This window comes from Armigeres subalbatus, chromosome 3, assembly GCF_024139115.2.
Source record: "Armigeres subalbatus isolate Guangzhou_Male chromosome 3, GZ_Asu_2, whole genome shotgun sequence".
Lineage (NCBI taxonomy): Eukaryota > Metazoa > Arthropoda > Insecta > Diptera > Culicidae > Armigeres > Armigeres subalbatus.
Window position 1 is genome coordinate 209,573,697 of NC_085141.1, and position 13,559 is coordinate 209,587,255.

At 43.4% G+C, this 13,559-nt stretch overlaps 1 protein-coding gene across 3 annotated transcripts in view; it reads left to right on the forward strand.

Moving 5' to 3' along the window:
• LOC134227942 (nardilysin) overlaps positions 1–13,559 on the forward strand; it is an 87,469-nt gene that overhangs the window by 58,786 nt on the left and 15,124 nt on the right. For all 3 annotated transcript variants that reach the window (XM_062709654.1, XM_062709653.1, XM_062709655.1), the window contains exons 3-5: positions 11,963–12,314; positions 12,378–12,959; positions 13,019–13,104. In XM_062709654.1, the coding sequence (XP_062565638.1) occupies positions 11,963–12,314; positions 12,378–12,959; positions 13,019–13,104 (1,020 nt within the window). The remainder of the gene's footprint in view (positions 1–11,962; positions 12,315–12,377; positions 12,960–13,018; positions 13,105–13,559) is intronic.

Here is a 13,559-nt window from a genome sequence, read left to right on the forward strand (position 1 = left end):
TTTGAAAAACGTTCAGAACCATATCAATATGGGTATCAAACTTAAAGATTTTTCGATGTGATACTTCTATTTTTTTTTACCAGTTCATTTATTTGGTAGGCTCAGTCGTGTGGGACACTTTGCGGAGCCGCAATTCTCAAGTATGATATTTTTACATGGTATATCATATGCGATACTTCTAAATGCATTTTAGAATCAGCAGCTGTCATGACCGCTCTGTAGTAAGTTCCAGGTGTCTTGGGGAAGTGACCAATTTGCAAAATGTTCGAAACCATATCAAATACTCAATACTCATTATTAAAGTTCAAGGTTTTTCATGGAGATGTTTTTGGAACTCTCTTGTCGAATAGAGTTCGCCGCCGCACGAAGTTGACCATCTACAAAACGCTCATTAGACTGGTCGGCCTATATGGCCACGAAAGTTGGATGTTGCTGGCGAAGGACCAACGCGCCCTTGGAGTTTCCGAATGGAAGGTGTTGCGGACTATTTATGGTGGGGTGCAGATGGAAGCCAATGGAGGTGGTGGTGGAGGTGCATTGAACCACGAGTTGTAACTGTTAGGAGAACTACCACACGGTACAATTTTGGCAGTTACGGTGGGCCGGGCATGCGCCAGAATGTCAGACGACAACCCGATTGAGATGGTGCTCGATAATGATCCGACCGGTATAAGAAGAAGAGGCGCGATGCGGTCACGGTGGATCGACCAAGTGTAAGATGGCCTGCCATCAATGGCAGCAGGTCGCAAGCATGACGTAGCAATTGTGTGGGGTGCTATATATTGACATGGCCATGGTCCTATTATGGCACTTAAGGGCAAAGTGAAGCCTGCCGATTATCAAATTATTTTGGAAGACAAGGTATTTGTTGATATGATGACAAATCCTGAATATGACGTCTGTTTTTCATTTTTGCGAAAGATCCGCAGGTCGCGTAACACTTGGTCGATCCACCGTGACCGCTGCACGCCTCTTCTTCTTGTACAGGTCGGATTATTATCGAAGCATCATCTCAATCGGGTTATCGTCTGACATTCTGGCTTCTTGCCCGGTCCACCATAACCGCCAAAATTGTCCCGTTTGGGTAGTTCTCCTAACAGTTACAACTCGTGGTTCATTGACCTCCACCACCACCTCCATTGTCTTCCATCTGCACCCACCATAGATGGTCCGCAACACCTTCCATTCGGAAACTCCAAGGGCGCGTTGGTCCTTCGCCAGCAACATCCAACTTTCGTGGCCATATAGGCCGACCAGTCTAATGAGCGTTTTGTAGATGGTCAACTTCGTGCGGCGGCGAACTCTATTCGACAGGAGAGTTCCAAAAACATCTCCATGAAAAACCTTGAACTTTGATACTCATTTTAATATGGTTTCGAACATTTTGCAAATTGGCCACTTCCCCAAGGACACCTGGAACCTACTACAGAGTGGCCATGACAGCTGCTGGTTCTAAAATGCATTTAAAAGTATCACATCGAAAAATCTTGAAGTTTGATACCCATATTGATAGGGTTCTGAACGTTTTTCAAATTGGCCACTTCCCCCGGGGCACCTTGAACCTACTACAGAGTGGTCAGGGCAACTGATCATCCTGAATATGCTTCCTGAAGCATCTTCATGAAAAATCTTGAAGTTTGATACCCATATTGATATGGTACCGGATAATATATACGTGATTGGAAGGATATACATAATTGACTATAGTGTCCGGAAACAGGTTTACTGAAATGGCCATATCTCGGATGTTTTTTAACGGATCTTAGCGCAACCGCCCGCATTCAATTTTCAATAAGATCTAATTTCTAGGAAAAAAGTGTTCATTGATGTAACTTCAAACCACACAAAAATACGAGCGGCAGAAAAAAATTGTTTTTGACATGGCCTCCGAAAATCCGGAACATCTCCGGTGTCCGGTGGCCAGTATTTGTGACTGTGCATTAGGGCAGTTCAAATTTCAAAAATGTTCGAAAATTCCAACTCCCATATGTCTATTAGCATCATTTTGATAATATAGGAGTCCTGGCAAAATTTCAGGCAATTCGGTGGCCATTTAGGGGTGGCGCGAAGTCAATTTATGTTTATATGGAAATTTGTATGGAAAAAACTTAAAATTTATTCAAATCCCCCTACAACTCTTAAATCGTGATGAATTCAAATAAACATCCCCAACCTCCATTTTTGGAGTCTATTGGAGCTCAACCAGTGGATAACTCATTAATTTTGATTTATATTTTCACTGCTACGTTGAGGCTAATTACACCATTTTAGCCATTTATCTCATATTCACACTGTTAATAGAACCGTTCAATCCACTCATAACTAATGTGTTATTAGGGGGTCCCTTTTATATAGATTCCAAAAAGGGAGGTTGGGGATGTTTCTTTGAATTCATCACAATTTGACAATTGTAGGGAGACTTGAATATATTTTAAGTTTTTCCCATACAAATTTCCATATAAACATAAATTGACTTCGCCACCCTAAATGGCCACCGAATTGCCTGAAATTTTGCCAGGATTCCTATATTATCAAAATGATGCTAATAGACATATGGGAGTTGGAATTTTCGAACATTTTTGAAATTTGAACTGCCCTACTGTGCATGTTTCTAAATCTTGACTAAATTTGCCGTCAAATGCTTTCGGTTTTGTCCAATTTCATCAATTTTTCAAAAAGTTATAATCAATTGAATTTGGGCCAAATTTTGCCTATCTCAATCATTTTGCCTAACCCCTGTATTTTGTTAACTCAGGGCTTACAAACATTTTTGTTGAATTCATCCTCAAATGTTTGTTGATCCAACTACACGTGACTATTGCCCTCTAAATTTGACGAATGTATTCATTCAGAAAACTTCTTCTTCTTCTTCTTATTGGCATTACATCCCCACACTGGGACAGAGCCGCTTCGCAGCTTAGTGTTCATTAAGCACTTCCACAGTTATTAATTGCAAGGTTTCTAAGCCAAGTTACCATTTTTGCATTTGTATATCATGAGGCTAACACGATGATACTTTTATGCCCAGGGAAGTCGAGACAATTTCCAATCCGAAAATTGTCTAGACCGGCACCTGGAATCGAACCCAGCCACCCTCAGCATGGTCTTGCTTTGTAGCCGCGCGTCTTACCGCACGGCTACGGAGGGCCCCATTCAGCAAACATTTTAGTTACATTTACTATCAGTTAATAATATCTAGGCCAACATTTGAAAAGGGCGTAACAGCCAAAATTTATTCCTTCTGATTCTTGGTCCACATATATAGCTATATATGTAGACGAAGAATCAGAAGGAATAAATTTTGGCTGTTACGCCCTTTTCAAATGTTGGTCTAGATATATTAAAAACTTTGCATCCATTTTTCTCAAAACCAACTTTTTGTCATTTACACCTCTTTACGTTTGACCCCCTCAAGTGTATGATTATTATTTTATAGGAGTGGCCTGTGCAGTGGATAAAAGTCTTCTTCATCCAAGTCGGTCCATGGCTGCAGTCTGCGGAGGGTCCGCAAATCGTCTTCCACCTTGCTCGCTGCGCACTTCGCCTTCCTGTTCCCGTCGGATCTTTGTCGAGAACCATTTTCTCCGGATTACTGACCGACATTCTGGCTGCATGCCCGACCCACTGAAGTCATCTGATTTTCGTGTTGTGATCGATGGATGGTTCTCCCAACAGCGGATGCAACTCGTGATTCATTCGCCTCCTCCATGTACCGACCGCCATCTGCACCCCACCATAGATGGTACGCAGCACTTTCCTTTCGAAAACTCCCAGTGCGCATTGGTCCTACACGAGCATCGTCCAGGTCTCGTGTCCGTAGAGGACTGCCAGTCTAATGAGCGTTTTATAGATAGTCAGTTTAGTACGGCGGCGAACTCTATTTGATCGGTTCGCCTTGCGGAGTCCAAAATATGTACGATTTCCAACCACGATGCATCTCCGAATGTTTCTGCTGGTATCGTTATCGGAGGCCAACAATGAGTCACCAACCACCTCGATTCCCAAGCAACACAAGCCAGACAAAAATAGATACAGCAACTCGATTCTGACTGAATCTGGTCATAGAAATTGCTAGATTCTAATACAAATATTGTATAAGACCATTCAATTTGGCAAGCTTTTCTTACAATATCTATATAAGGAGCCTACAGAGTTTGCAGTAGCTATCGAACAAGTAAGTTCAGTGCATGTTTTAGTCCTCGGGAAAATAATAAAATATCTATTTGTGTTCGGTAGCTCATGCGCATGTATTGCGCTTTGCTGTGGTCGAAACAAGCTCGATCTTAATTAGTTTGCAGTAGCCATCGAGCAAGTAAGTGCAGTGCGTGTTTAGTCGTTGAGAAAATAATAAAATATCTATCTAGTGTTTGGTAAATCAATTAATATGCGTTTGATAGTGTTCCTGCTCGATATGCAGGTAGTTAATTTGTTCTGCTTTGTGCGCCCGAATCATGATTAGTTAAAATCATTGTGTGAAAAGAATGGCACGTTCGTATCGCTTATCAGAGTGAATCCAGATCCAACGATGCCTACTGGTAATCCTTCCTGTGGTTTTTGTGGAGACGCAGAGGTAAACACGGTCTTCAAATAACAAAAATCACCTACTAATATTTCTTCCCTGTTCCTAACTGACTACAAGAACGTGCCCGGCACCGTTATTGATCATTTGAGCATTTGAGTCACTGAAACTTGCACACTGAGAATGCTTGAACATTCCCAGCCAATCATTCAGTTGATTCTTTGTGTAATTTCACTGATTCTGGTCAATCACGGAGTAGCAATCATAGATATGTGTAGACAGTCAAAGCTAAGCTAATATCTGTATAAGGAGCTTATTTTTTTGTATAAGAATCTAGCAATTTTGCATATGCAACAGATTTTGGTAGGTTCTGACTACACGCAGCCCATGGAGGCGCTGAAAATCGTCTTCCACCTGATTAATCCACCTTGTTCGCTGCGCACCTCGCCTTCTTGTACCCGTTGGATCGCTTTCGGTTAACGTCCGACATTCTGGCTTTTTTGGCCAAATTCGTGATTCGTTCACCTCCTCCATGTGCCGTCTTCCATCTGCATCCCACCCTCGTGTTTGTAAATAACTATCGGTCTAATGATCGTTTTGTAGATAGGTAGTTTAGTACGGCGACGGCGAATACTATTCGATCGGAGCGGGGTATATTTCTCTGGCGGGCGTAGATAAAATTGGTAGCAGTACCTGATGACTTCCAAACATAATCGATGCAACATATCGAAAAGTGAAATGTGAGATTGTTCGGAGTCTACTGGAGGAAGGCTCGTTTTCTCTAATGGCGACCGTGGATGCAGATGCTTCTTATGAGTTGAAGTGCCACTAGTTGTAGCTGGTTAAATGAGTTTACCAGTCTCATGGTATCACGTGTTAACTGCGCGAATGCACTATCAACTATCTGCTAAGCGCTAAGGACTACCGAATCTAGGAATCCTATTGTCAGCCCTCTCGGATATTGCTGGCAGGTACATCCAACCAGAGAGTGCAAGATTTTATTACAATCTTGCATTAGTTATACACACAGTTTGCCATAATTTGCGACAAGCACATATTGCAGTAAGTCGATATCGCCAGCCCTTACATTAGGTAATCGGTCACGAAAAAAATAGAACTGGTTGTGTGTTTCTGTCTACATTGCACTTATTTTTACACTCTTATCGAGAAATGAATCGCTCTATACTTCGGCAACCTTAACTTAACTTGTTTACAAAAAAATGTTCAAAGACGGATATTGAACCTACACCCTCCACACGCTTAGCGCTGTGTTACGTGGATGTGATAATCATCATAGTATGATCATATTATAATCTCATTTAGATGTTATGAAAACTCATATGTGAATATGTACGTTATGTGGAAGATATTGATTTGGAAAATGTATTGAAGGTAACCACTTTCCCTTCGATGGGACTCGAACCCATGACCCTACAGTACGCTAGACTGGTGCTTTAACCAACTAAGCTACGAAGGACCTCCGTCGGCCTTCGCAACCTAGCGGCTACTGAACGAGCTCGAGATTCTCAAATTGGACGCATAGTCAAATCACTCGCAATCCATTTCTCAAGCCAATACTTCCACATGTGTATAGTACACGTCCACATTAGAGGAGCGTGAGTATTTAGAATGTCTGGCGGCTGTACACATTCTTCATCAGCAACTGTACTGATCAAGTGAGGTTGTGTAAGCTATTTGCCAGTCAGTCGTCAAGCTCAGACCCGACCGCATTGCGTAGACCAGAGCTCGCAACTCAGGTATTCGAGAGATGGGTGCTCTTTGGCGGTGTGCAAGAAGACGGTGTGTGGTGGCGAAGAATGAAGCATGATACTTCTGCCAGTAGTTGCAGTTCTCTTTATTCAACAATAGGTATATACAATAATCCATAACAAACTTTCTTAATCTATACCAAAGAGCAACTACAACTAACCGGCGCCCGCTTCTTATCCATCTTCGATCTACAGCGAAGCGTCGCACACTACCTGATATTCCAACAGTTATCTCCTCCGCTGCCTTGACTTTCACGGCCTGTATTCTCAGCGCCATTCAAATGTTCCTCGTAGTTCTGCTCGTAGCCTTTGCGGAATGTTTTGAGCTTCTGATAAAACTTGCGTGTTTCTTGAGAACGGCACAGCTGATCCATCTCCTCGCACTCCGCTTATTCCAGGCCGCGTTTCTTCTTCTTCTGAAAAAGACGAGGGCTGCTGTATCCGCTTCCGTCTATAGCTTTCCACGTTCTGCCGGGTCCCTTGCTGCGTCCTTCTCCAGAACCTGTCTGCGCTATTCGTCAAATTAATCGTTCCGTCGACTTCGTCCCACATCATACCGAACGTTATTCTCCGTTGCGTCGTTAATGGCTGCTTCAACTGTAATGCAGCAGTCCCCAAGAGGGGCCCATCGAGCTCACCCTCTTCCGGCAACGCTGCCTCGAGATTCTGTGCATACGCAGGGACGACATCAGGTTGCTTCAGTCGCTCTAGGTCGTACCGCGGCGGTCGTCGATACCGAACATTGTTGATGACGGATAGTTTTGGGCGCAGTTTAACCATCACCAGGTAGTGATCAGAGTCGATGGTAGCGCCACGATATGTCCTGACGTCGATAATGTCGTAGAAGTCCATCAATCAGAACATGGTCGATTTGTGATTATGTCTGCAATGGTGATCTCCACGTGTACCGATACGGGAGGCTGTGTTGGAAGTAGGTGCTGCGAATGGCCATATTCTTGGAGGCGGCGAAATCAATTAGTCGTAAGTTGTTTTCGTTCGTCAGCCGGTGGGCGTTGGACATTTCAATACAGTCAAACCTCCATGAGCTTGACGACCCCTCCCCAGCTGTCTGCGAGTCAGGGAGAACTGCCTAGGATGTGGTGGGATTTAGCAGTGGGCTCTGCTAAATCCCTCCCAAAAAACCACAAGTGTCCGTAAGCAGACTCTATCAAAGCGACTGTGTGCCGCTTCAAAAGCACAAGCCCAGGGAGAGTGCCAACGGGCATGTGGAGTGTCCCTACTTCGGTAGGGTAGTGCGTGAGCTGCTTCGGCAGGAGTGAGTGATCTGTTTGTGCTGAGGCAGGAGTGTCGCAGCGAGTCGCCGCCGCTATGGCAGCCTCGAAGCGCAGCAGAAGTCTGAGTATGGACTGCACATGCTCGGGTAAGCGTGGCGTAGGGTTGCTGCGTCTATCGCCGCGGCGGGGCAAGGCAGTGGAGTGTTAGAATAAGTTGTGGAGTGTACCTACTTCGGTAGGGTAGCGCGTGAGCTGCTTCGGCAGGGAGTGAGTGATCTGGTTGTGCTGAGGCAGGAGTGTCATAGCGTGTCTCCGCCGCTATTGTCACCTCAAAGCGCAGCAGAAGTCTGAGTATGGACTGCACATGCTGAGGCAGGAGTCGAGGTATCCCATCGACACCTCGAGGCATTGCAGTGGAGTGTTAGAGTGAGCACCTGAAAAGGGTCACATGGAGCGAATGGTCTTTGGAGAAGCTGCTTCGGCGGCAGGGGAGCAGGGGGGTGTACCCACACCCCCCCCGTTGTGCCCCTGTGGTGCATGGGGGGGGTCCCTGCCTCGGCCGGGGGGCGTATGGTCTGCTTCGGCAGTGGTGTGATTGATCTGCTCGTGCTGAGGCAGAGTGTCGTAGCGCAATATCTGTAGGCCCAGGCAGTTACCGCTATTGACACCTCGAGGCATGGCAGCGGAGCGTCCGGGAGAGCATCCAAGTAAGACTCAAATGGAGTGAATGGGGTGAATGCGAGACTGACCCAAGTCAGTCTCGCGTGGGACGAGTGCCTGTGTGAGCGATAATGAGTGAGTACGCTTAGTACTGCCGTCCCCAGAAGTAGTACTGCGAGGTAGTTCCTGGGGAAACGATGGTGGAGCCCAAGGGAGTTTAGTCGGTATTACCGGTATGGTCGAGTCCGACACTCCAGTACACTTCCGTGTGGTAGTTTGGCAACTACAATGCACGTGTACTGGGTTAGTGTGTAAATGCATTCTCCTTGTAAAAAAAAAAAAAAAAAAAACCTCCATGATTCGATGTTCTATGACTCGATATCGACTCATGAAACAAATTATGTCATATGAGAAAATATTTTCTGGGTTACTGTGATGGTCCCTTCGAACAGCTTTCGAAAGATTTGCTATTCCTCATCTCGTTTTTTTCCATGAGTCGATAGTCCCTTCAATATCGACTCATGGAGGTTTGACTGTAGTCGTTCTAAACTCCTCGTGGTTAACCTGAGCGTTCAAATCTCCTATGATGATTTTGACGTCGTGGTTTGGGCAGCTGTCGTACTCACGTTCCAGCTGCGCGTAGAATGCGTCCTTATCATCCTTAGTGCTTCCGGAGTGTGGACTATGGACGTTGACTTTGCTGCAGTTGATGGCTTTTGATCCTCCACCTTGCACATTCGCTCATTGATCGGCCACCACCCGATCACGTTCCATTGCATATCGCTATGAAAGCAATTCTTGGCTCGTGTGTGTTGCCGTAGCTCTGGTAGATGGTATGATTACATTTAAATGTTCGCACCATTTATCCCTTCCAACAAACTCCCTGCAGCGCTACGATGCCGAATCGAAGGCTCTTGAGCACATCGGCGAGTATGCGTGTGCTCCCGATGAAGTTGAAAAATTTGCAGTTCCAAGAACCGAGTATCCAATCGCTAGTCCCTTCTCGTCGCTGTGGTCTTCGCCTACTGTTCTGGTCTGTATTCTCTCGCTGATTATTCGTTGCTAGGTTAAATTTTTTTAAACATCCATTTACTTCCACTATAATCACTAATGTATCAACAGATACGTACCTATTTCGTTTTCTACTTGAAAACTTCTTCAGTGCTTTGTTATCGACTTATGTTATCGAATTATTTCACATTCGTTGCTGTTTTTTACGCTAGCTTGCAGGGCCTGATACGAATCCCCTAATTTTCCGGTAGACCATAGTGCTTAATTGTGCTGAGAGTCCCTCGCTGGCACTCGGACGATGATCAGCCGCCCCTGATATGGGGAACAGACGCTGTAGTGAGTCGCTCCTAACATATATAACAGACGCCCGATCAGATTTACACCCCAGGAGAAGAAGAACCCTCCCCAACTTCTCTGTCAGCATACGACCATAGCTCACATCGATCTTCCCTAAGGTTGCTCATATACCGATCAGCACCATGAGGAAGTAGGGATAGGAGTTACTGGGTAAGAGGCGAAAGACCGCAAGATGGGGTTTATTTTATTCCTCAATTACGCGAGGTACTAATCCCAAGTAACAATTTTCATGCTTGTTAGATTTATTTAATTCTTATAGCGGATTTATGACGGCAGTCACCATGGCTAGTTGCTCAGATTTATTGATGATCTTATTGCTGCCAATAAACCTCTAATAAATCTGCTCGAAAAGCTTCAAACGTCAAATGCCGACTGGTCTTGTTAGCAGCTCTACAGTTGCAACGAAGAGCATGATGAGCCCAATTTTCAAAGCTTGATCAAAGCCATAATTTTGGGTCGTAATGTGGTCAAATGAATAACCCCAATAAGAATATTTACATTGCAAAGGGTTTATAACGGTGTTTAATAAGAGCAACATTTTTCTGATCGAAATCTATGATGGCCATATTGGAAATGGAGAACCATCTTCAAGTCAGTGAAATTTATTACTGGAATTTATGATTAGACGGTGTTTTCGCCGCAAAAGGCACGTTTTTGGTAAAAGATATAAAAAACAAACATATTTGGTTGTAATATCAATTAATTTAGTGAAGATTTACGTTATTGATGTAATAATAATTTTAAATTCATTGCCCAAAACTATACTATATTGCGGGCGCGTAGTGCTTAATCTCATTTTTGCTCTAACTTTCACCATGAAATCGAGCGCGCACCTCATTTCCATGAAAGTACATTGGGAAAAAACTTGTATTATTTTGTAGTCATCCTCATCATGATTTTCATCAACACTTTTGTTTGTTATTATTTGTTTGCAAGATTTTGTTTCTCTTTTTAAAGCAACATTTTTAACAGCTGCCGCAGCCAAATTCCCTTTTTTGCGGGCGGTTTGAAACGGATTTTTATATACTCTTATAAGAGGTTTATAGTGGTAATCTAGAGAGGGCCATTTGGACATATCTTACTCTTATAGTGGTCATCAGAAGGTAATCCTGTAGTAATGGGTTTTATTGTCAGTTCTTGTAAGTCGATTTTGAAAGCCTTTTCTAGAGTGGAATAAAACTTGAAATGTTACTTGGGAATGGTACACTTTACCCAGCATTTGCCGGTGGGCACGATGTATTTGTTGGAAACGACAGCGCAGCGGACCGGTTTCACACTCAAACAACCGCCCGGACAGACCTGTTCCGAAATTCGCGTGATACGAAGAAAAATACTTAAATGCGGAATTCGTTTTTCGACATCTATTAACTTTCTATACGGTACGGACTATTTACAAAAACTATACATTAACAATTATACATCGTCAGTCAAATGATATTATTCTACACGCATACATTAATAAGTACATTCATAACACAGTTACTTCATCATACCAGGGGGCTGTCACTACTATACGCTAACAGTATTCGCGGCATTTCTGCAATATCTGGCTACAGAGAATTCCTAGTCCGCGGTAGAGCGTTCGCCCATGAATTCCACCTAATACTGCACATACTCTTGCAATTGGTGTTAGTCGACGGCATAACATTTGGGAGAGTACATTGTAGGCGGTGATCAGCAATGTGATTGTGCGGTAGTTACTGCAATTCAGCTTGTCGCCCGTTTTGTCTGTTCCATGTCCGTTCTTTACGTACCTCGTTCGCCATCCACTACACCTTCGTACACCGTCGAGAGCTTTGAGTGCAGGCATACTGCAACGAGGTACTGGTCAGATTCTATATTTGAACTGCAGGAAGTGCGGACGCTCGTGATGTCGGGTATAAAAATTTCCCGTCGGTTAGAAAGTGGCCAATTTGGTTTTCTGTTTCTTGGTTATGTGATCTTATGGATATCCTTTCCAGGAAAGAAAGCGCTATGGGTTACCATTCGACAGGAGGCTGCAAAGTTTATATTATTCGATTCGATAAGCAGACTATCTGATGGTCGGTCTGTACATTTCCTCCCTTCCTACCTGAGCGTTTATGTGGACTGCACATCTAGTATCCAACTTTCATCCACTCAGTGATTGAGTAAAATTGTATCGGCCTCTTTTTTCCCTAGAAATTTTTTCTCTCAAAAACTGTTAAGGAATAATCAAGCCCTTGGACATAGTCCCTACTGTCCCCAGGATCAACCCCTGATTGATTTCAATTTTAGCACAAATTTGTGAAACCGCTAGACATCTCAGTGCGGGCCTTTAAAAATCGTTGCGGAAAAAAATCCAAGACATTGAATGATTTCATTATGAATTTGACTCGTCTTATTTGCTTTATTATTATAATCTAATTTTTTTATTGTATTATTTTTTGCAGATCTCTTGTTTTACCTAACGGCTTGCATGCATTGTTGATATCCGATCCCACAGAACGCCCACACCAAGCCACGCGTAACGCCACAGCTGGGGAAGAGGACCAAAGTGACGATGCAGTTAGTGTCACATCCGCAGCTACTGAGGAGACAAGCGACAGCGAGAATGAAGATGAAAAAAGCGAATCAGATGAAGATGAAGCAGGTGAAAAGCTAGCAGCCGCCGCGCTAAGCATTGGTGTTGGTTCCTTTAGTGATCCACGATCCGTGCAAGGGTTGGCTCATTTCCTGGAACATATGATTTTCATGGGTAGCAAAAAGTACCCTACTGAAAATGAGTACGACGCCTATATCAGTGTAAGTTGTGCCTTAGATTCTCGAATTCAATGACTAATCACTTTTTCGATAATAATCCCACAGAAATGCGGAGGATTCGATAACGCTATAACTGATCTGGAAGAAACGACCTTCTACTTTGAGATTGATGAAGAATACTTAAGTGGTGCACTGGACCGTTTTTCTAGCCTTTTCACTTCCCCTCTTATAAAGAGAGATTCGATCTGTCGCGAAAGAGATGCTGTCGAATCAGAGTTTCAAACTAACATCAATAGCTTTTCATCGATGCGGGAGCAGCTGTTGGGCTCGCTGGGTCGAGAGGACCATCCGAGCAGTTTATTCTCTTGGGGCAATTTGCGTACCCTGAAGGATAACGTAACGGATGATGAACTACACGCAATCCTGCATCAGTTTCAGAAACGGCACTACTCAGCACATCGAATGCATTTCGCTGTTCAGGCCAGAATGAGCCTGGACGAGTTGGAGCAGTTAACGGTGAAATATTTCACCGGTATTCCGAATAATAACTTACCCGGTGATGATTTTTCGAGCTATAATGAGGGGAACGCATTTAAGTCTGATTTCTTTAGCAAAGTGTACTACGTAAAGCCCAAATCAAATATTTGCCGGTTAGATGTGACTTGGTGTTTGCCTCCAAGTATTGATGTGAGTAGCGGGATAGAGTACATATATGCATAATTATAAAAACTTTACGTTTGTTTCAGGACTATGAGGTGAAACCAGTAGATTACCTGTCCTATCTCCTTGGCTATGAGGGAAAATATAGTTTAACAAGTTATCTTAGGAACAGGTAAGTTATTAATGAATGACTGATACCCAATTGTAAAAAGAATAATTAGTTAGAACAACCAATGTTAATTTTCAATATTCCGGGTATTAGCCACCCATAAATTACTTATCTGCAATTGCACAACATGTGAAAGATTTAGTTCAAAAAATGTATTGGAGGGTAACCACTTCCTTCTGTGGAGTTTGAATACACGAAACCAGTATGCTAGAGTTGCTCATCAGTTTTGCATTCATTCCAAAATCACTATTCCAATACATTTCAAACCATGTCGTGGTTACCTGATATCATGTAGCTTTCACTAAAAGTTTACGTAACCAGTACGTAGAAATCATGCCAGGTTCACCTGATTAAATATGTAACTGTTTTCAAGCTTCACGTCATTAGTACTGGAAGATCCAGTCAGATTTACCTGATAAATTACGTAACTCAAGGGAACTAAATTTTATTCAGGTTAC